The sequence below is a fragment of the Scatophagus argus genome, chromosome 24 (assembly GCF_020382885.2).
Source record: "Scatophagus argus isolate fScaArg1 chromosome 24, fScaArg1.pri, whole genome shotgun sequence".
NCBI lineage: Eukaryota > Metazoa > Chordata > Actinopteri > Scatophagidae > Scatophagus > Scatophagus argus.
In genome coordinates, this window is record NC_058516.1 from 166,002 (window position 1) to 186,979 (window position 20,978).

Here is a 20,978-nt window from a genome sequence, read left to right on the forward strand (position 1 = left end):
GAGAGACAGACAGACAGAGAGAGAGAGAGACAGACAGAGAGAGAGAGACAGAGAGAGACAGAGAGGGTGAGACAAAGAGAGACAGACAGAGACAGAGATGGACAGAGACAGACAGAGAGAGAGAGAGAGAGAGAGACAGACAGAGAGAGTGAGACAAAGAGAGACAGACAGAGACAGAGATGGACAGAGACAGACAGAGACAGAGAGAGACAGAGAGGGTGAGACAAAGAGAGACAGACATATACAGAGATGGACAGAGACAGAGAGAGAGAGAGTGAGACAAAGAGAGACAGACAGACAGAGAGAGACATGTGTGTACATAAACCCACTCACTGCTTCAGTCACACTCTTGACCTTGTTCTGACATGTGGCATTGAAGGAGAACATTTAATAGTCTTTGAACAAAATCCTCTTTTATCTGATCACTTAATAACTTTTGAATTTGTATTACTTGACTGCATACCAAGAAAAAACTCCACCAGAAACCTGTCTGATGGTGCTGTGGCTAAATGTAAGGAAGCAGTTTTACTGTCATTTACTTCAGTTTCATGTCCCGATACTGCAGAACTTTACAACACTAAAGAAAAGTCTTACGCCAACTGTAGTCCCTCTCAAAATCGACCATTTTGTGGACAGTGCTGCAAGTTCTGTCTCTCTCTCTCTCTCTCTCTAAATGAGTTAATATTGGACAATAATATAGATTTATTCTGTCTAACTGAAACCTGGCTTCAGCCAGAAGAATATGTCAGCTGAAATGAATCCACCCCTCCGGACACCAGCCGAGGAGGTGGACTTGCAGCCATTTGACCTCATCCTGTCACTCAGTCTAAAGCCTAAAGTCAACTACCATTCATTCGAAAGCCTCATTCTTAGTCTCTCACACCCAACCTGGAAAACAGTAAACAGTTCTTATTGCTGTAGTGTACCGCGCTCCTGGCCCGTACTCTGAATTTCTACTGGAATTTCCAGAGTTCCTATCGAGTCTCGTCCTTACAACTAATAAAGTAATTATTATGGGCGATTTCAACATCCACGTGGATGATGGTAACAATATCTTTTGTACAGCATTTACCTCTTAATTGGATTCAATCGGCTTCTGTCGGCTGAGGAGCATCTGGAGCAAGACCACCAGGCTCAGAAACAAGCTGTTAGACTGCTGAACTGTGGCCATGCCCTGTAGTCCCCCCCCCCCCCAACACACACACACCCCTGACCCCCCCCCCCCCCCCAACACACACACACCCCTGACCCCCCCCCCCCACACACACACACACACACACCCCTGACCCCCCCGTCAACACAGAACTGCACTAAAAACACTTTACACCCACAAGTGCAGTACTACAAGTACAAGTGCAATCGGACTTACAAGTGTAATACAGACTACTTTTCTGGACTTCTTCACACTAGCACACACTTGTACATGCATATTTATGCTGCACATGCTAACTGGCTTCTTATTTATTTATTTTTATTATTTATTTATCAGAACGTTTAGTTTTTTTATATTGAATTTGCTCTTAGCCTATGTACTCTATTTTTACTGAGCTTATACTTCTATTTTTTTACTCAACTTTTCATTTCATATTTTTTTGCTCCCAGGACCTGAGTCCTAATTTCGTACCATAAGCATGTAAATGTGAGCTGGTATGACAATAAAAGTTCCTTGATCCTTTATGTCCTTATCCTTATCCTTAACGTTTATAACATAGTTGAAAACAAAATATCATAAAACAGTTTAAGAAAATATTTTAATTATTTAAATGAATCTGGTAGATTGTTGAATTTTAAAGATTTAAAGAAGTCTATAAGAACTATATTATTTTCTATACATAATTACAACTATTACTATAATTTATATTTCATTTGTTCTTGTGATAGCGTTATAGTTTGATAACGTTTGTCTGTGACTCTATATATTTTTAATGTTATTTTTAAAATGTATGGTAAAATTTATTTACACAGAAAAATTATTTTTTCATTTCAGATTTGGAATCAATTCTAAAAATATATATTAATATATTTTGATCAGTTTCAATTTACAGATCTACAAAAATAAAATGACAATTATTTACATGAAATTGTGACATTCATCTTACCTATTATGCCTATGGGCATTAATAAAGTTATATGTAGTTATTTATATTTTTACCCAGTCTCATTATATTCATCAGTGAAGGAAGCCTTTAATGTACATTTCAAATAATGATTCAGTTTTTATTTTGAAAATAGTCACTTCCTGCATTCATCCAAATGTGGATAACTTGACGGAGTGAATATCCTCCCCACCACAATAAAAGCTTCCTCCCTCCTCTCTGTCACACTGCGGAATGTCAGGGTGCGTTTACGGTCCGGTACCAGCCCACCTGCGGCTCACCTGACAACGTAACCAACCTGTGTTTACTTCAGGGCCCCAGAGGAAATAAAACCGGTTCCTTTTTTCTCTGAAGCTTTAAATGTTGCAGCGGCTGGTCACAATGGCGGATTAACGAGTATTGCTGACTCTGCGGTGACAGTTTCTCCTCACCGCGGGATGTGAACGGACAAGGCAACCGCGACAAAAACCGGTAGTTTTTCATATTTTTGCTCTTGAACGTTTCCGGCTGTGAGGTTTGGCAGCTGGCGAACGTAAGCCAACTGAAACACGATGAACGGCGGCTCGGCCCGCAGCCGCTCCGGACGTCCTCTGGCCGCCGAGTAGCATCAGAAACCGCACAGAAATTCATCTCAGACACCTTCGTTTAATATTTAATTTCCGAGTACCCGGTGCGGATGTCTGGGACGAGCGGAGACCTTTATGAACTGTTCGGATGCCGGTCATAACCTCCCGTGCGATGGACACTTAGGCATCTCAAACCGAGAGAAGGTGACCGCCGAACAGCGTCAGAGAAACACCAGATTTTAATCTCGAACGGAATTACTGAGTGTTTCGCCTGCTTCTGAGAACCGGGTTTGTATGTTCCGGACTACAGGAGACTTCTGTGCATAATTCGGCCCCCGGTGAAACCCAACTGAACGATGGGCACTCAGGGACCGGGCAGGAAGAGGATCCCGAACCGGGAGAAGCTGACGGCCGAGGACGATGCTCTCAACCAGATCGCACGGGAGGTGAGGCTGCTTATCGATATGATTATTGATATGATTATTGCTTTGATGTAGGAGGAGAGCAAGTGTGTGTGAGTGTGTGTCACACTGCGGATAATCCAGCCGCCGCAGGTTTGTACGGTTTCACCAAGTCATGCTGTAACGCAGCCGCAGACTGGACCACAAACAGCTGATGGAGGGTCGACCGAAGTGTTTTCCACTGACTGGTTGTCAAGGAGACCGATAATCAATATTTTTTTACTGATACGCATCCGAAGTCAAACTGAAGATCTTCCTGTCAACATTTAGAATAACCAGTGAGGAAATGTAACCGAGTATAAGTTACTCAAGTGCTGTGCAAAGTACAGTGTTGGGGTACTTGTACTTCACCTGAGTATTTCAGTTTCCTGCTACTTTGTACTTCCACCGTCTGCATTTTGGACGCACACACTTTAATTCCGTTTACTTGATCACCTGCAGTTACCTTGCAGGTTGAGATTACTCAGTGCTGATAGGCTGTTAGTCGTGACGTGTAACCAATCAGATCGTGTTGGGGGCGGAACCCTGCGCAGAAAACAACTTGAAACTATTTTATCTGCACGAAACAAAGAAAACGAAATAATGAAATGGAAATCACTTAATAAAACTTTACATTGACGGACATCAACGATGAAACAAAAACCCGAAGAATCAATAAATGAATCATGTGAGAAACGACTTCTTCGACGATTTCTGATTCTGAACGCGTCTGTTCACACTGAGGAAACGGAAGGAGTTTCATTTGTTTCTGTTTGTTAGTTTGGCTTACTGGTTGATGTTTTAAACGGTTTTATTCAGGTGGTTATCTTCCGGTTTATGGATATCATGTCATCAGTGCAAACCAGCTGACTGTCTGAAGGTGAACTCGTTTCTTCTTCTACACGAAAACAACGACACTTCTTGACCGCGAACATCAAACTGCGGCAAACCGGAAGTTAATAATGACCTCGTTGACTCAATTGTTGTGACAAAAGCTCCTTTATGTTCAGGCTGTGTGTGTGTGTGTGTGTGTGTGTCGTCCTACATACTGAAGCTGGAATGTGAGACTAACCGAATGAGCCGCTCGCTCTTCTTCTGTGGTGGTTGTTGTGTGAACTCTGTGCTCGTCATTATCCACCTGCTGACCGTTTGCACTGTTTCACCTACTTGCACGACTTCCACTCTGTACTACCTCACTTTTGTACCACCTCCAGAACATATTTATTTGACTTATTTTATTTTGCTTTACCTTATTCTATTCTATTTTATTCTACTATTACATGTTACTCGTTCTTACGTTCTATGTTTGCACCAATCACCAAGACAAATTCCTAGTAATGTGAAACCTCTTCACTTACATGGCAATGAAGACGATTCTGATTCTGAAGCAGCACTCAAGGCGTCTCCAGGAGTCCTTGAAGAGATTCCAGGGTCTTTCATGATGATTTCACTGCTGTTTGATCCTGTGGGAAATCCACAGGGTTAGTGATGTGCGACGCCACAGGAAGTGAGTTTGTCTTGAGCTGAAGGACAGGACAGTTGACTTTCTGTGTAAAACATAATGATAATGAGCTTGTCTCAGCAGCATGTCTCAGTCCTGATCTGCACGACTCCCTGACTCAAATGATCGGCTCATCATGCAGCTGTGATGACGAGCTGATCATTAGAATCAGGTGTGTCGGAGGGGCAGGAGGTCTAAAACATGGAGGTCAGGAGGATCAGTCTGCATCAGTCAAGACTCAAACCCACAACCTCAGACACCAGAAACCAGTCCTGATCCTGCTGAGCTACCTGCCAAGTACTCAACCATGAGTGCTCAGCTGTAACACAGGACTCCTGGTCAGCAGGATGCTCTGCTTTTCATTTCACTGATCTGAGAGCAGCTGAATGTTTAAACTCCAAAACCTGTTGAGTCACATGACTGAGCAGGAAACTGCCTGTCTGTCTGCTACACATACTTCACATAACTGAGTCATCTTCATCTTTTATCGTCTTCATCTCTAACAACATGTTACTTTTCTAGTTTGTGATAAACTTTTTCTCAGTGTGTGAACATCTCACTTTTCTGTCTGGTAGTGATTAACAGTCTGGGCGTGTTCGACTGCTGCTCTTTAAATCATGTGATTTTTGAATGGAATCTGGTGAGAGTGAAGTGAGTCTCCTCCCCTCACTGATGGTGACCTACTGGGAGAGCAGGCACAGACCAGTTTCTGTCTGCGTGTGTGTGTGTGTGAGTGTGATTGTGTGTGTTTGTATGTGACCTCCATCCTTTAATCCTGTGCAGCATCACAGACATGAATCTAACGCTGACACAGATTTGGATCAAACCGTCACTCATCTTCATCATGTGTCTCTAACTGATTTATTTATTGGCTTCACACACCACACACATCAGGCTTCAGCCCACATTTTAAATAAAGTTTGAATAGAGAAAAAGCAGCAGGAGCAGCCGTTAAAAAAAGAAAAGACAAGTAGAACACATGAGCAGAGACTGGAGTCAGATAAAAGAAATGAAGCCAGGCTGTTGACTTTGAGAACCAGTTTGTCCTTGTGTGTGTGTGCTGTTGTCATGGTGACAAAAGGTGTGTCTCCTGCTGTGAAGACAGGTGGATGGACCACATTCCTCCTGTGGATGCAGAGAGACGCCCCCTGCTGGAGGAAACCCAAACTGAACCATAGAACCTGATGATTTATAGATCTGATCTGATCAGTTTGTATTTTTCATTGAACACGATCGCTTCTGTTTGTTTACGTGCTGGTCAAACAATGACAGTGTGATGAGAAGGAGTCTTAATAACATTGTGTGTGTGTGTGTGTGTGTGTGCGTGTGTGTCAGGCCGAGGCGAGGCTGGCAGCGAAGCGAGCAGCGAGAGCTGAAGCCCGAGAGATCAGGATGAAGGAGCTGGAGAGACAGCAGAAAGAGGTACTGAGGCTTTTAATGTGAAAGAAACTCTCAAGTCACATCCTGTCACCTGATTGGTCCACAGGGTTTGTTGAGCTGCTGCTGACTGGCTGAATAATGAGCTGGAAAGCTGTCTTTGAAGCTGTGAAACAGTGAGAGCAGCTCCAGGTGAGTTTACCTGTGGAGGTCAGAGGTCACACCTTTAATCATCAGTCAGTCAGGCAGCAGCTTCACGGCGTTCAGACCGTCCGGTTCTGGTGAGTCACTTCTTCACTTTCACTAAAAATCAGACCTGAGTGTCAGTCAGCCTGAGACTGAAGGCAGCAGCAGCCAACACGTGGAGAAAACACGGACAACACGCGTGTTTTCACCTTCTGGGCGGGACTGAGTTCAGACGTGTTGGTGTTAGGATTCAGGTTGGGTTCCCTTCAACTTCTAACTGGCACCACCAGCAGCAGCAACAGCAGCAGCACCAGCAGCAGCACCAGCAGCACCAGCAGCAGCACCAGCACCACCAGCAGCACCAGCAGCAGCACCAGCACCACCAGCAGCACCAGCAGCAGCACCAGCAGCACCAGCAGCACCAGCAGCAGCACCAGCAGCACCAGCAGCACCAGCAGCAGCACCAGCAGCACCAGCAGCAGCACCAGCAGCACCAGCAGCACCACCAGCACCCAGAGGAGGAGCAGGCTGCTTGTTGACGTGGAAGCAGCTGCAGGCTGAGCAGACTCAGTGTGGGACTGAATGAAACAAACTGCTGAGTTCTGTTTCAGTGCGAGTCGCTGACATGAGATGTGATGAAGAGCAGTGAAAGACGATGAAGACGACTGAAGTTTGAGGACCTTTTGAGTCTCATGTTTATCATCAGCTTTTCAGCTGACGCGTTTTGTCCGAAGACATTCGATCCACTGGTCATTGATGATTGGAAACAGTTTGAGCTCTGCCATCAGTCTGATAGGAAAGGAGTGAAGTCACTGATACCGTTCACCGTTTATCACACGCATCCTGACGGCTCGTCAAGGCCCTCTGTTCTCCTCACTCAGCGTCAATCAGTCTGATCAGACCTGATCTGATCAGGCCTGAATCCACAGGCCTTATTCAGCACGTTTCCAGTCAGTCTTCATCTTTAATATCTGAGTTTGCTGCTCCTCTTCCTCTCTAAACTCAAACACACACTCACCACAGGATCTGACCTTCAGCTGATCTACAGTCAGATTTAAAGACTCTTCATCCCTGTACAGTCACAGTCAGCTGACCTGGGACCTGCTGTTTCTAACTTTCTCTTCTTGTTTCTCCTTCTGCCTGCTGCAGCTCTTTCACAGCCACAAGGTACGACTAACACACACTGCTGCGTTTGTTTTACTCCTCTGACAGCTCCAGCCGGGCGGGGTCAGAAAACACTGAGAAAACTTAGCCAACTTCACCCATCTGCCACACCAAGAGGAATAAAACAAACGCACCCATTTTTGTCTTGAAACCTGACGTGATCTTTGTCATCTTGTTCTAACGTTTTCTCCTCCTCCTCCTCCGCTCACAGAAGGGTTATGGTCTGGACAATAAGTGGGGTCACATTGAACAATGGATGGTAGGACTGGACTGAGCTGCTGTCTGACTCATGAAAACCAGTTCAGGGTCAGGCGGGTAGGGTTTGGTGACCTCTGCTGGTGAGGTTGTAGACTGCGACCAGCTGAACCCCACCCACATCAAAGCTCTCCTGTATAGCCTTCACCTGTCAGAGCTGGAGGCTCCGTCCAGGTCTTTACTGTGGAGGTGCTGACCGGCAGTGGGGGTCAAAGGTCAAACCAGTCCAACCCAGCGGGACAAAGTCCAGATGATGGTTTTCATGTGTCAGCGCTGCATACGAGCATGATGGCAGGATGTAGTGCTGATGTGTTTGTTCTGCACGCGCTCAGACAGACTCACACATGGATTAACAGCCTGTTTAATCCACGCCTGCAAGATAATCTGACCTCAGACTACTTTACCCTCCCCCCTCCTCCTCCTCCCCCTCCTCCCTCTACTCACCCTCTTCTCCTTCTCCCGCTCTTCCTCCTCCTCCTCCCTTCTCTTGGTTCTTCTCCTCCTCCTCTTCCTCCTCCCCCACTTCTCCTTCTTCTTCTCTTCATCCCCCTCCTCCTCCTCACTGCTTCCTGTTGACTGCGTATTCTGCCGCTGCCTTGTTGCTGCATGATGATGGAATAGTTAAACATGTTTATGGCATGTTTGTGTCTCTACACGTTTTGTGCAGATTGATCTTTACTCACTTTACTCTGTTTTATCCAGTTTTTATTTTTACTTATTTTTACATTATGATTGCCAAGTCATTATTTTATTTTTTGTTTAATTGATTTTAATTACAGCATTTAGTACAGATTTTATTTTTTAAATTTTAAGTCAAATTATTATTTTTTATTTATTGATTCATATTAATATAAATATTGATAGACTTTTTGTTTTTCTTTATTTATGTGAATGTTTTAATTTGAAGGGTTGTGTTTTTGGGTCACTCTGGAGTCACATGACCTGCAGGCTTTAGTGCACAGTTTGCCCCGCACTGTGTCTGACAGGTTTGTGCCGGTCAGCCTGTGTGTTCATGAGTCTCTTCTTCTCCCCCTCCAGTTTCAGCTCTTTAACGTGTCTGTTGTCTTTCTTCTTTGTGGCCTTTCAGGAGGACAGTGAGCGCTACTCTCGCCACTCACGGAGACACGCTTCGGTCTGTACCTCTGCTTGTCTGTCTGTATGTTCTCTTTCTATGATTTCCTGTTCCGTGTCTGTCACTTCCTGTTCCCACACCAGTCACAGGTTAACAGCTGATTGGATGGCTGAATCCGAATTAATGAATTAGCATCGAATGAAACAAACAGAGAAGCTGATCAGACGTCCCATTGGATGAAAGCCTCCTGCTGTTGGTCCAGTTTGTGGCTGATTCCAGTTCAGCTGAATCGGTGCTGGACTTAATTCACCTCTCTGACACCAAAACGTGCTGTGGTCCCAAGCTCCAAATCAATACTGTGATCCAGGGTCACAGCAGGGATCAACACCTGGACCAGCATCTGGACCAGCATCTGGAGGTTTTAGACTCATCAGTCGATCAGAAAGTCCTGAGACATGAAGCTCCTCAGCTGAATACGATCACGTGTTGACCTGCCAGGTCTTCAGCTGGAGGGATGAAGGAAGCAGGAGGAGCAGGAGGAGCAGGAGGAGGCTGGTACATTTCGTCTCAGTCTGTGTGTTAATCTGTGTCTGCGTGTGTGTGTCTGCAGATGTCAGATGATGAGGAGAGGATGTCTGTGGGCAGCCGAGGAAGCTTCAGGGTGAGTAACACACACACACACACACACACACTTACATGAGCACACACACATGAGCACACACACAAACACACGCGTTTCATATACTCTACTGAAGAAGAAGAAAAGTCCTCTGAGCTGAGCTAAACTCCACTGTCTGTCGGACTAAAATCATCTGTTTTCTGAGTGAAGTTTGGTCTGTGGTTCTCGTCTCCAGACCTCAGTGCTGTTCACTGAAGCTCGACAGTGTCTGTGCTGTCAGTAGGTGGTACAGAAAGGGAGTGAGCAGATTCAGATCTCTAAACGTTGAGTTTAAGTTCACAGAACAAAATCTGAAATCATCACCATGAAACCAATGAGCTTCATTGATCCTTCATTTTCTGTTGATCGACTTATTGACATCCAGACAAATTGATCACTACTAACTCAACTCTGCTCCCTCCTTTGCTTTCCTCTCCTCTCTCTCTCCTCTTCCTCCTCCTCCTCCTCTCTCTCTCTCTCTCCTCGTCCTCCTCTTCCTCTCTCTCTCTCTCTCCTCCTCCTCCTTCCCTCGTCCTGCTCCTCATCTTCCTCTTCCTCTCTCTCTCCTCCTCGTTGTCCTCCTCCTCCCCTCTCTCTCTCTCTCCTCCTCCTCTCTCCTGCTCCTCCTCCCCCCTCTCTCTCCTCGTCATCGTCCTCCTCCTCCCCTCTCTCACTTTCCTCCTGCTCCTCCTCCTCCCCTCTCTCTCCTCGTCCTGCTCCTCCTCCTCCCCTCTCTCTCTCTCTCTCTCTCTCTCTCCCTCTCCTCCTCCCCTCTCTCTCCTCGTCCTGCTCCTCCTCCTCCCCTCTTTCTCTCTCTCTCTCTCTCTCTCCCTCTCCTCCTCTCCTCCTCCCCTCTCTCTCCTCGTCCTGCTCCTCCTCCTCCTCCTCCCCTCTTTCTCTCTCTCTCTCTCTCTCTCCCTCTCCTCCTCTCCTCCTCCCCTCTCTCTCCTCGTCCTGCTCCTCCTCCTCCTCCAGCCTTCAGACTACAGTGGCTTCCTGGCCTCCGGTTCTCGGGCCTCGTCCAGAGCCAGTTCAGCTCGTGCGAGCCCAGTGGTGAGCTTTTGTCTCCGTCTGATCTTCTCTGCTTTCACTCTCACTTTAATCCCATTTTCTGTTGACACACGACTCATCAGCACCTCCTCATCAGCACCTCCTCTCGGACTGCCATGTTAGTCCAGAGTCTGGCTCCACCTGGTGGCCCGGTTGTCCTCATGCAGCCTCAGTCTGTCAGGTTTATGTGAAGCCGATCGATAATCAGTGTGATCAATCAGTAAATTGTGTATTTGTGTGTTCAGGTGGAGGAGAGACCCGACCGAGACTTCCTGGATAAAGTGAGTCCACTTTCAGGTCTCTGCTGGGTTCTGCTTCAGTCAGAACCTCGTCAGCAGAACCAAAGTTTACTTACAGAAAGAAACATTTTGAAGTTAACTTCATGGTTTTATGTGCCAAATCTTTTCCAATCATTTTGTAAGTGAGTGACGTCAATCTGCAGACTAAATGTTTCATATTAGGATTTTGTTCTCTTAAATTAAAAATAATTACATTTAGTTTTGTAGAAAGGTTTGTGTAGTTTTGTTACGATAAATTAAAATCAATTTTAAAAGCAATTTTCAATTTTTTTGTTTCAGTAAATCGTGTCAACTAAAATGTAATTTTTTTTGATTGTCCTCGTCTTCCTCAGGGTTCGAGGACGGCGTCCACGCTCTCCGCCGCCACACTCGCCTCTCTGGGCGGAGCTTCGTCTCGTAGAGGAAGCTGTGACACGTCGTTCTCCGTGGAGACGGAGGCGTCCATCAGAGACATGAAGGTCATTAGATACTCTCACCATGTATCACAGAGTAATGACAGAATCAAAGTACATTTACACAGTAGTATTACTGTAGTCGTGTACTAGCAGTTTGTCATCTGTGTATTCGTGTCAGGACTCGACTGGAAATAAAAATGATTTTATCTCCGTCAGCTCCGTCTGACCGCCTGGTGAAGTAATGAAACCAGTAACTCTGCTGAACGCAGTACTAAAGCGGTTGGTGTGTTCAGGACTCTCTGGTGGAGCTGGAGGAGAAGTACCGCAGAGCGATGGTGTCCAACGCTCAGCTCCACAACGAGAAGTCCACCCTGATGTACCAGGTGGAGACGCTGAGGGAGGAGCTGAGCGACATGGAGGAGCTGCTGTGGGAGTCACGGCGGCAGAGTGACAACACCAGCAAGGTCAGGGGAGGGAACCGGGACACACAGGGGATTCACACTGGGGGGAACTGGGACATACAGACGACACACAGGGGACACACACTGGGGGAACTGGGACACACAGGGGACACACACTGGGGGAACCGGGACACACAAAGGACACACAGGGGACACACACTGGGGGAACCGGGACACACAGGGGAGACACAGGGGACACACACTGGGGGAACCGGGACACACAGGGGATTCACACTCGGGGGACTTTTCTTGTTAAACTTAGATTTTGTTTTCGTCATGTCGTGCAGAGGAGTAAATTAAAAATGAAAGTAAGTTTTGTAGCTGCTCCTCTCTGGTTCAGGATCAGTTTTCTGTCCATGTTGGTGATGATGATGATGATGATGATGATGATGATGATGTTGATGATGTTGATGATGATGACGATGATGATGATGATGATGATGTAATCATGGACCCTTTGCTTTGTGTCTCAGGAGTTTGAACGTGAGCGTCAGGCTCATCGTGTCCTTCAGCTCCAGTTCAGCGAGATGAAGGAGACTCTGAGACAGACTGAAGAGCTGCTGACGGTTAGTGACAGTGAGGACGGGGTTCATGTCCACCTCCACCTCCTGTTGGAGGAGGACTCTGATCTGATCCTAACAGCTCATTAACACTTTGTGTCTCACACTCATGGCGTCAAACACTCTTAGTTAAAGGTTCAGTTCACCCGCTTCATGAAGACCGCATGTTACTTTAAAATGGTGAACTTACCCTTTAATGGAGCTCAAACTTCTTCATCCTCCTGCAATCTTTTGTCCTTCCTTTCCTCCTGTCCTCCCTCCCTCCATCCCTCAGGAGGTGTCTGTCCTTCGGCTGAAGACCAGCAGTTACTGTCAGGAGGTTTCTGACCTGCAGGAGGTTCTGCAGTGGAAAGAGAAGAAGATGGCGGTAGGCTGAGACTGCCTTAGATTAGGATCTGTTAGTCCCGTGACACACCTGTGAGCTGCTTCTCCAGGTGACCACGACCCAACTTCCTGCTTCCAGCTTCCTCCTGTCAACTTGCAGGAAGTTTCAGGCCCCCTGAGGAAGTCTGGACAGCAAAAAAACAGAAACCAAATCAGATGTTGTGGAGATAAACAGAAAGATTAATCACACAGATTGATGATGTCGTTATGTCTTCTTGTGCCTCTCAGAATTTTTCTAAAACTTTAACTGCTGCTTCAAATTTCCTGTCTTTTAGTTTTTAATATTTCCTGTTTCACTTCTATGCTGCTTCACCATCACTGCCTCCACGTTTCCTCTCCTCTCCTCCTCCTCCTCCTCCTCTTCTCCCCTCCTCCTCTCCTCTCCTCCTCCTCCTCACCGCTCCTCCTCTCCTCACCCTCCTCCTCACCCTCCTCCTCCTCCTCACCTCTCCTCCTCACCTCTCCTCCTCCTCTCCTCTTTCTCCTCCTCCTCCTCTCCTCCTTCTCCTCCTCCTCCCCTCTTCTCCTCCTCCTCACCTCTTCTCCTCCTCACCGCTCCTCCTCCTCCTCCTCCTCTCCGCTCCTCCTCCTCCTCCTCCTCCTCTCAGGCCTTAGAGAGGCACAGAGAAATCTCCGAGGTTGTTCGGATCGAACGTGATCGGCTCAGAGAAGAGGTGGTCCGACTCACAGATTCACTGAAGGTATTCCGAAGAGGAAACTATGAGGTCACTTCCTCCCCCGTGTGATGTCATCACTGATTGATCACCTGAATATTCGTGATCTCAAGCGAGACAAGAACTTCACCCTGAAACTGATTAAGCTGTTTTATGTCTGGATTTTTGTAAACTTAATGGAGTGAAACTCATTAACTCGCAAACTAACTTTTAACTAACAATGACTACTAATTAACATTTGGTGAACGAGGTCACAGCCTTCACCTGCGTGATGTCACTGAATATTTCACGTCTTCCTGACCGTAATTCTTCCATATGTCCGTCTGAAATGTGAGGTCTTCTGTTCATTATTAATGACCTCATCATTTCCTCCCAAACAGAAACACGGCATCGTCGTCTCTCCTGAGGTCTCCACCAATGGGGAGACAGGACGGGGCGAGGATGAGGACGACGTCGGCACTGAGCGAGCTCAGGGTGGCAGGGAGAGCATGCTGGGTAAGAACAAATTAAACCTGAGGACAGGTGACACAGTTATCACCTGACAGATTGAGGACACATTATGTCACAGCTCTAACTCTGTGAATCTTGATAACCAGATATGAAGATGAAGTTGTTAGATATTTTACTTAGTAGTAAAAAATGTTTGATCAGGTATTCAGTAAAAAAATTATAAAAGATAAAAATAAATTAAAAGGTTTGACATTTTTCATTTCATTAGCTTTTTCTCTTGACAAAGTGAGCAGCCGTTAAAACCAAGAATTAATCAAAGTTCATTTTTAAAGTGTGTTTGTGTGTGTCACATTTGAGTAAAATGCACAACATTTATGTTTTAATGTTTGAATGTGTCTTCATAAACGCATGCCTCTTAATAACTTCTGCTCAATGTTCTGACAACGTTAGCCGAGATCGATCAGCCGACCTCCTAACACAGCAGCTCGGCCCTGCAGGACAATCAGACGTCTCCTCTAACCCCTCTGTGATCAACAAGTTCATCTCTCGTCCACTCGCTTCGGGCTCTTTGCCGACTTTCTCTTTACGTCTGTAACCGGTCCGTCAATGTCTCCTTCGTGGTCTTTCAGGGAAAGTTGGAGAGCAGCCGCCAGCAGAGGCCAGCGAGACATACGACAAGGATGAAAGGAAGTACAACCGCTGTCAGATTTACAAACGTTCACAGTCACTAAACGTCGTTTCCACCAGCGAACGAACCAAAGCAGAAGCTTTAAAACCGGCAAAGAGGTTAGAGAAACTGGCCAGACAGAGACGAGACAGAACGGAAGAACCTCCAGGCACAAACGATGGAGGCAGAAAACTCAGAAGCAACGGAAGTGAAAAGGATCTGACCAAGAAATGTCAAACCAGGCAAAATGGAAATTCTTTGCTTAGAAATGAAGGCATGAAAAAGCAGCAGAGTAGAAATGAGCCCAGAGCTTCTGCTCAGATGTGTGAATCAAACTCTGCTCTGTCCCAGTTTGTTATTGATGATTGGACTTTCACAGGCAGAACCAAAACTCACAGTAAATCTGCAGTGAAATCTGAAATGGAGTGCTCAGTCCATGACCAAATGTGCTCGATTCACATCGGTCACAGAGGAGCTCAGCTGTTTGCAGATCAAACTGAAATCCAGGCAAAGTGTGTGGAGTTTGTGTCGCCTGTTTGCAGAGCTTCAACTGAAAAAGCCTACAAATCCAGACTTGTTCCACCTCGACCTGTGAAAGACATCATCCTGGACAACAAGGCAGCAGCGTCGAGCGTGGCGGCTGCTGGCAAACGAAGCTCTCCGACTCATCAAAACCTAGATGTCCTGGATGTGATGGGAATACGTCTCTTCAAGGATCCAGAGAAAGACGGATGTGCAAACCGAGACGGAGAAACAGCTGATGCTCCAGCTGAGGTATCAAACAAAAATAAAATAAGTGAGAATAACAGTGAAGGCTGTGATGGACAAAGTTTGGAAGATGAAAATAAAGAAGTTTTTACTGATTCTGTAGAAAACAAGACAGTTGTGATGGTGGATGAGATCTCACGAAGTTCTGAACTTGACCAACACACATTTTCAGAGAATTTGGGAAGACCCCTGAGGGAAGACGACACCTTAAAAAACATGAGTGATTTAAAAGGTCCAAATTTTGAATCTGAAGAGCAGGCATCAGAGCTTTGTGCTTTTCTACCAGCAGATGCAATCTTAGCTGAAACATCTGGTACACCTGAGAAACTCAAGAACTGGAGGACTTATGAAGAGAAAGCAGGCAGAGAAGCTGCTGAGATTCAGATTCGGGATGGTTCATCTAAATGTTTTAAATGCAGCAGCCAGAAGGAAACACCAAAGTCCTCAACTCTGTCACCTTTCCCAGTCCACATGTTGGAGGGCTGGAGTGGGTTGGAAAAGATGATTCATAACACGTTGAGAGGATTTTTTGAAAGTCAGGGTTTTGCAACTGAAATCTCAAGATGTTTTCCAGGCGTCCCAGGATCCCTCTGTCAATGGGTTTCACACTCGGAGGAGACACTAAAGCAAGTAGCAAAAAATGTGTCTGCTACCATTATCCAAGAATCACAAGGCCAAATGACGGATATGAAAGTCGGGGTGGAGGGTGAGCTGCCACTAGAAAGAACTAAAAGGGCCGAAGATCCTGAAAGCGTGGAACAGAGTGCAGGACGGTCTGGGTCAACTACAGACTGCCTGATCTCGAGGATGGACTCGAGTGTCCGTGAAGATGTTCAGTATCGACCAGCAAGTGAAGACCAAGAAGCAACAGGAAACACCGCAGAGGTCATGTTTAGTGTTTGTAAATCTGAGGTGGAAGTCAGTGGATCCCGCCCAGAAGAAAAGGCTGCAGGGAGGTCTGTTGGCGTAGAGGAAGGAAACCAAAGCTGTTCTGAGGAATTTGTATTTGTTGAGTCTTACTTTGCTGAACCTGCAAAAACCAAAGTGGTGGAGTCCAGATCAGATCAGGGTTTGGTGGCTAAAACAAATAAACCAAAAGAAATCGTGAGCAGCGGTCAACTCAAAAGACATCAACCATTAACGACAAACTCTCACAACAGTCAAAGCTCAAAGGTCAGAAGGCTTATAGAAATGACTGCAGATGAATTTAAGGCCATGACTGTTCCAGAACTGGTGCTGCTGAGCCTCCAAGAAGAGAGAATTATTGATCGACAGGCTGATAAGTCAGCAGTATCGTACGTGTGCCTGGAGAAGCTGTCATCTGGAGACATGGACAGCTGCGAGGAGGTTGACGAGGAGGACGCACAGCAACCAGCAACACAACAACATCAACCAGAGACAAACGTCACTGTTGTCCCAGTGGCGAGCAACCCGAGAGGACAGAGAGGACTCAGCTTGGACAAAAACAAGACTGACTGCAAGGTTTCATAAGTTCACAAGAAATTACAGCTAAGAACATCACATCCAGAACCATATTTATTTTATTTTATTTTACTTATCTTATTTTATTTTGTTTTACCTTATTCTATTCTATTTTATTTTATTCTACTATTATATGTTACTCGTTCTTACGTTCTATGTATGCACCAATCACCAAGACAAATTCCTAGTAATGTGAAACCTCTTCACTTACATGACAATAAAGACGATTCTGATTCTGATTCTGATCACAGCACGAATGTCCTGCAGGTTTATCTGACTCTGCAACCAAATTTAGTTCAACTTTGTTGGTACTTCAGAGAAACATTTTGACATTTACTGAAAAAGGGGAACCAGCTGTCCCAACTCTGTCCAAAATCCACCCAGCAGAACCTCTAAAGCTCACCCAGCAACACCTGGTCCAAACAGGACCAAACGAGTCTCTGAAAGTGCAGACACTGAGGGAGAAGGTGAACAGAAGAACATTTAATCAGTAGACTTACTCATAAGAGGAAGAAAAGCGAACAAAAGGCAGCTGGGAGTCCAAAATGAAGAATAATCCAAATAAAACTGAGAACACACACCAGGAGAGCACAGGTGTGTGCAGACACAGGTGACAGCAGTCAGGGCGGGGCCATCAGAACAGGAGGGAAAACAGACAAAGACAGGAAGTGGAAAGCTAAACATGACATCAGGAGAAAAAAAACTACAAAATCAAACAGGAAACTAAACAGAAAGTTCAGGTCATGTCAGAAAGTTTCTGAAATCAGCCTCATCACCAGAGTTTTGAATAAAATCTTTGCTGGTGTCCTCTGACTGCTCAGTATGAACCAACAGAAGAGAATCTGATTGTTCTGAGGCCACAAACTGATTCTGTTTGAAAACACTTCAATAAAACAGAAATCTCACCTTGTCCAAACAGGTTTCAGTTTATTATTTTATTGAGTTTATTGAGATTATTGTTCAGAATCTTTGAGATGTTTTGGCAGTGAAATCACAACATGAACACACTGGATTTATTATCTCGTCTCTTCTTTGGTGAATAATTTGTGAGTTTCATTTATAATTTAATTTCTATATTGATCATTTTATTTACTGTTATTGTGGGAAATAACTTCATGTTGGTTAAATGTGCTCACGCATTTCTGTGCACTTCTGTGCTTTGATATTTTTAGCAAATTAAGAAGCTGTTGGTTAAAATTTCAAAAATTCCTTTTTGGCTTCACTCGTACTTGTGTGTATTTCACCAACATAAATAACATTAATCTCCACCAAACAAAGTATTTTCACTCTATGAAGTCTCACCTGTGAGCCTGTCAAGACACACACACACATTCACATGGCGACACACGCTGTCTCGGCAGGTAAAAGCTCAGGTGGAGGAGGAGAGTCGGTCTTGGTGCCACTGGATTCATTTGGAGAGAAATATTTCAAGCCAAAGCGAGATGAGACGTCAAGCTTTCGTTCAGTTTCTCTCCGAGTGTCTTATGGCGGGCTTTCTTTCTGATCAGCTGTTTGCTGTTTCCTGTTTCAGAAGTGCGGCTGAAGAAGCTGTTTGAGGAGAGAGAGAGTTTACAGGACCAGGTGAAAAACACCTCACATGTCACTCACATGTCAAGCCAACCTGAGAGATGTACGAGACGTACGAGTCGCTCGCTTTGTGTTTGTGAGCAGGTGAGGCTGCTGAAGTCTCAGCTGAATCAGAGAAATGGGACAGAAGGAGTCCACAATCCAGAGGGGGACAGTATGGAGAACGGGATGAACTCTCATCTTCTGGACCTGCAGAGTGAGTCTGTCTCCTCCTCTTCCTCTTCTTCCTCAGCCGAACTTTTCTTTGTCTCCTTTTCCATCTTGTTGTCTCCTGAATCGTTGTCTTCATCTCATCGTCTTCATGTTCTTCTTCAACATGAAAATCGTTAGCGTTAGCACTGGTAGCACTAACGTGAAGAGTTCAGACAGACAGGAACCTGATTATGTTGTGTTTCCTTCAGGAGATGCCAACAGACAGATGAGTGACCTCAGGTTCAAGCTGGTGAAGTGTGAACAGGAAGTCACCACTCTGGAACAAAACGTAAGTGTGCACACGCTCAGACGTCGCTGTTCGGCGCAAGGCGGACAACATGAATGAGAACGTGTCGTCTGCGTCTCTAACTCAGGTGATCCGGCTGGAAGGTCAGGTGACTCGATACAAGTCGGCGGCAGAAAACGCAGAGAAGATTGAAGACGAGCTGAAGGTCGAGAAGAGAAAACTGCAGCGAGAAGTGAGATGGCGTCCAGCTGCCGCCCATTCAGTCTCTTTTATTTTAAGTTCATGGTTTTAAATGTGCTGTCATTATTATTAACTTTGTGATTGTTATCCGTTTTGAGGACAAGTTTCCAGTAAATTTTTCAAAATATTCAGACATGTTGAAGGTCACTTCCTGTCTCCCTGCAGCTCCGCTCGGCTTTGGACCGGATCGAAGAGCTGGAGGCCAGCAACAACCACCTGTCCAAACGTCTGGAGAAGATGAAGGCCAGCCGCACTGCGCTGCTGACCCAGCAGTGAACGTCTGCTCACCCCGGACGGACTGACAATCAGCACTTGGTTTTACTCTGCATGCAGCACCAGACGGGTGGAGTTAAATAAAACAAAAACTCAGAATCTGAAAAGACAAAATGTGATGTTTGAAAGATCAATGAACCGTGAACGTGTTCATGGGTGGAGTTCATCTTCCAGTTCCTGCTTTTGTTTCTGTGAACCACTGAGCATCAGAGAAAAAACTTAAAGGATCAGAGCTGTCATACAGTCGGTCCTGATGGGGTAAACTCCACCCGCCTGGCCCTCCCACACTACGTCTGCCTCATCAACCCTCAGCTGCTCCATCTGTGAGGAGGATGGCAATACCTGACCCTCCAAGACTCAACTACAGCAGAGAGACCGGGACAGACTTGATCAGACTGAGACAGACTGGACTGAATCAGACTTGGACCGGGACTGACCTGGACAGACTGAATCAGACTGAGACAGACTGGACTGGATCAGAGTAGGACCAGGACCGACTGGATCAGACTGAGACAGACTGGACTGGATCAGACTTGGACCGGGACCAACCTGGACAGACTTGATCAGACTGAGACAGACTGGACTGAATCAGACTTGGACCGGGACTGACCTGGACAGACTGAATCAGACTGAGACAGACTGGACTGGATCAGAGTAGGACCAGGACCGACTGGATCAGACTGAGACAGACTGGACTGGATCAGAGTAGGACCAGGACCGACTGGATCAGACTGAGACAGACTGGACTGGATCAGACTTGGACCGGGACCAACCTGGACAGACTTGATCAGACTGAGACAGACTGGACTGAATCAGACTTGGACCGGGACTGACCTGGACAGACTGAATCAGACTGAGACAGACTGGACTGGATCAGAGTAGGACCAGGACCGACTGGATCAGACTGAGACAGACTGGACTGGATCAGACTTGGACCGGGACCAACCTGGACAGACTGGATCAGACTGAGACAGACTGGACTGGATCAGACTTGGACCGGGACCGACTGGATCAGACTGAGAGCAGCTGAGTTTTTAACTTTATTTTGGTTCTTGGTGCTTTGTGTTTTTTCCCTCCTCAGTGGTTTTCGTGTTTCCACGTGTTCGTCTTGTTTTTAGCGTCACGTTAGGTGGGGTTGGATGCTGAGACACCAGTGCAAAGCGAGACTGTGGATCAGATCAAATCGCTGTAGTGTCAGACTGGACTGTGGGAGGAGAACCAACACAGCAGCTGTGAGCTCATAAGAGGACACAGCGTTCAATCAGCATCCAGCCCCAACCCCCGTGATGTCATACAGGTAACTGAAGGGGGTGTGGCCTCTCGTGTTTCTGTAAACGAGGTGGAGGCGCACCTGATTCAGGAATATTCCACGTAATGTTTGTTTGGCGACTTTAGTGGCACTCGGGATGCGACATCACCAGCTTCATGTCTGTGAAGACACATGAACGGATGAAGAGTTCGGTCCCAAATCAACAAACTGATCCTTTAAAACACTTCAGGACTCAACACTAATTCTGTTCACTTTGTTTTGTGATGATGTTGGAGTCTGAAACCTGATGAGGGTCAAACTTGTCGCTGACATCAGATCAAAATGTTTTCTGACTAATGCGCCACGATGACACTTTGCTTTCTGAATGTAAGAGTCGCTAAAACTGTCATGTAGATGAGAAACATCAGACATCATCTGGTGGAGCCAGACCAGCAGGACCGGACCGACTGTGTGTCCATCTGACGGGGGACAACTTCAATCTGTTTTATTGTCCTATTGATTAGGATGTGGGCTATCAGATTATCAGTGTGTGATCCTGAACTGATGGGGTTTATCGATCGGCGTGTCGGGTGTTCAAGCACTATAATAAACTGATGAAGAGTCTCGGTTTCGCTGTGTGGTCCGGAGTCCACGGCTCTGAACATCCGTGTGGTCACTTCACATG

At 46.0% G+C, this 20,978-nt stretch overlaps 1 protein-coding gene across 3 annotated transcripts; it reads left to right on the top strand.

Annotated features, from left to right (window-relative positions):
- Positions 1 to 2,296: 2,296 nt before the first annotated feature.
- Positions 2,297 to 20,917, top strand: lrrfip1b (leucine rich repeat (in FLII) interacting protein 1b). 3 transcript variants are annotated; one of them, XM_046382842.1, is made up of 19 exons: positions 2,297 to 3,108; positions 5,939 to 6,025; positions 7,316 to 7,333; positions 7,542 to 7,589; positions 8,673 to 8,717; positions 9,268 to 9,318; positions 10,291 to 10,368; positions 10,611 to 10,646; positions 10,997 to 11,122; positions 11,353 to 11,523; positions 11,994 to 12,086; positions 12,355 to 12,447; positions 13,073 to 13,165; positions 13,519 to 13,633; positions 18,037 to 18,086; positions 18,177 to 18,288; positions 18,494 to 18,573; positions 18,659 to 18,763; positions 18,937 to 20,917. In XM_046382842.1, exons 1-19 carry the CDS (start codon positions 3,019 to 3,021, stop codon positions 19,045 to 19,047), a joined length of 1,602 nt encoding a protein of 533 aa, XP_046238798.1. In that variant the 5' UTR covers positions 2,297 to 3,018; the 3' UTR covers positions 19,048 to 20,917. The 3 variants fall into 3 exon arrangements, with proteins under 3 accessions (XP_046238798.1, XP_046238800.1, XP_046238799.1); XM_046382844.1 differs by lacking the exons at positions 12,355 to 12,447; positions 13,073 to 13,165 and having other exon boundaries at positions 2,300 to 3,108; XM_046382843.1 differs by lacking the exons at positions 7,316 to 7,333; positions 7,542 to 7,589; positions 8,673 to 8,717 and having other exon boundaries at positions 2,300 to 3,108.
- The last annotated feature ends 61 nt before the right edge of the window (positions 20,918 to 20,978 follow it).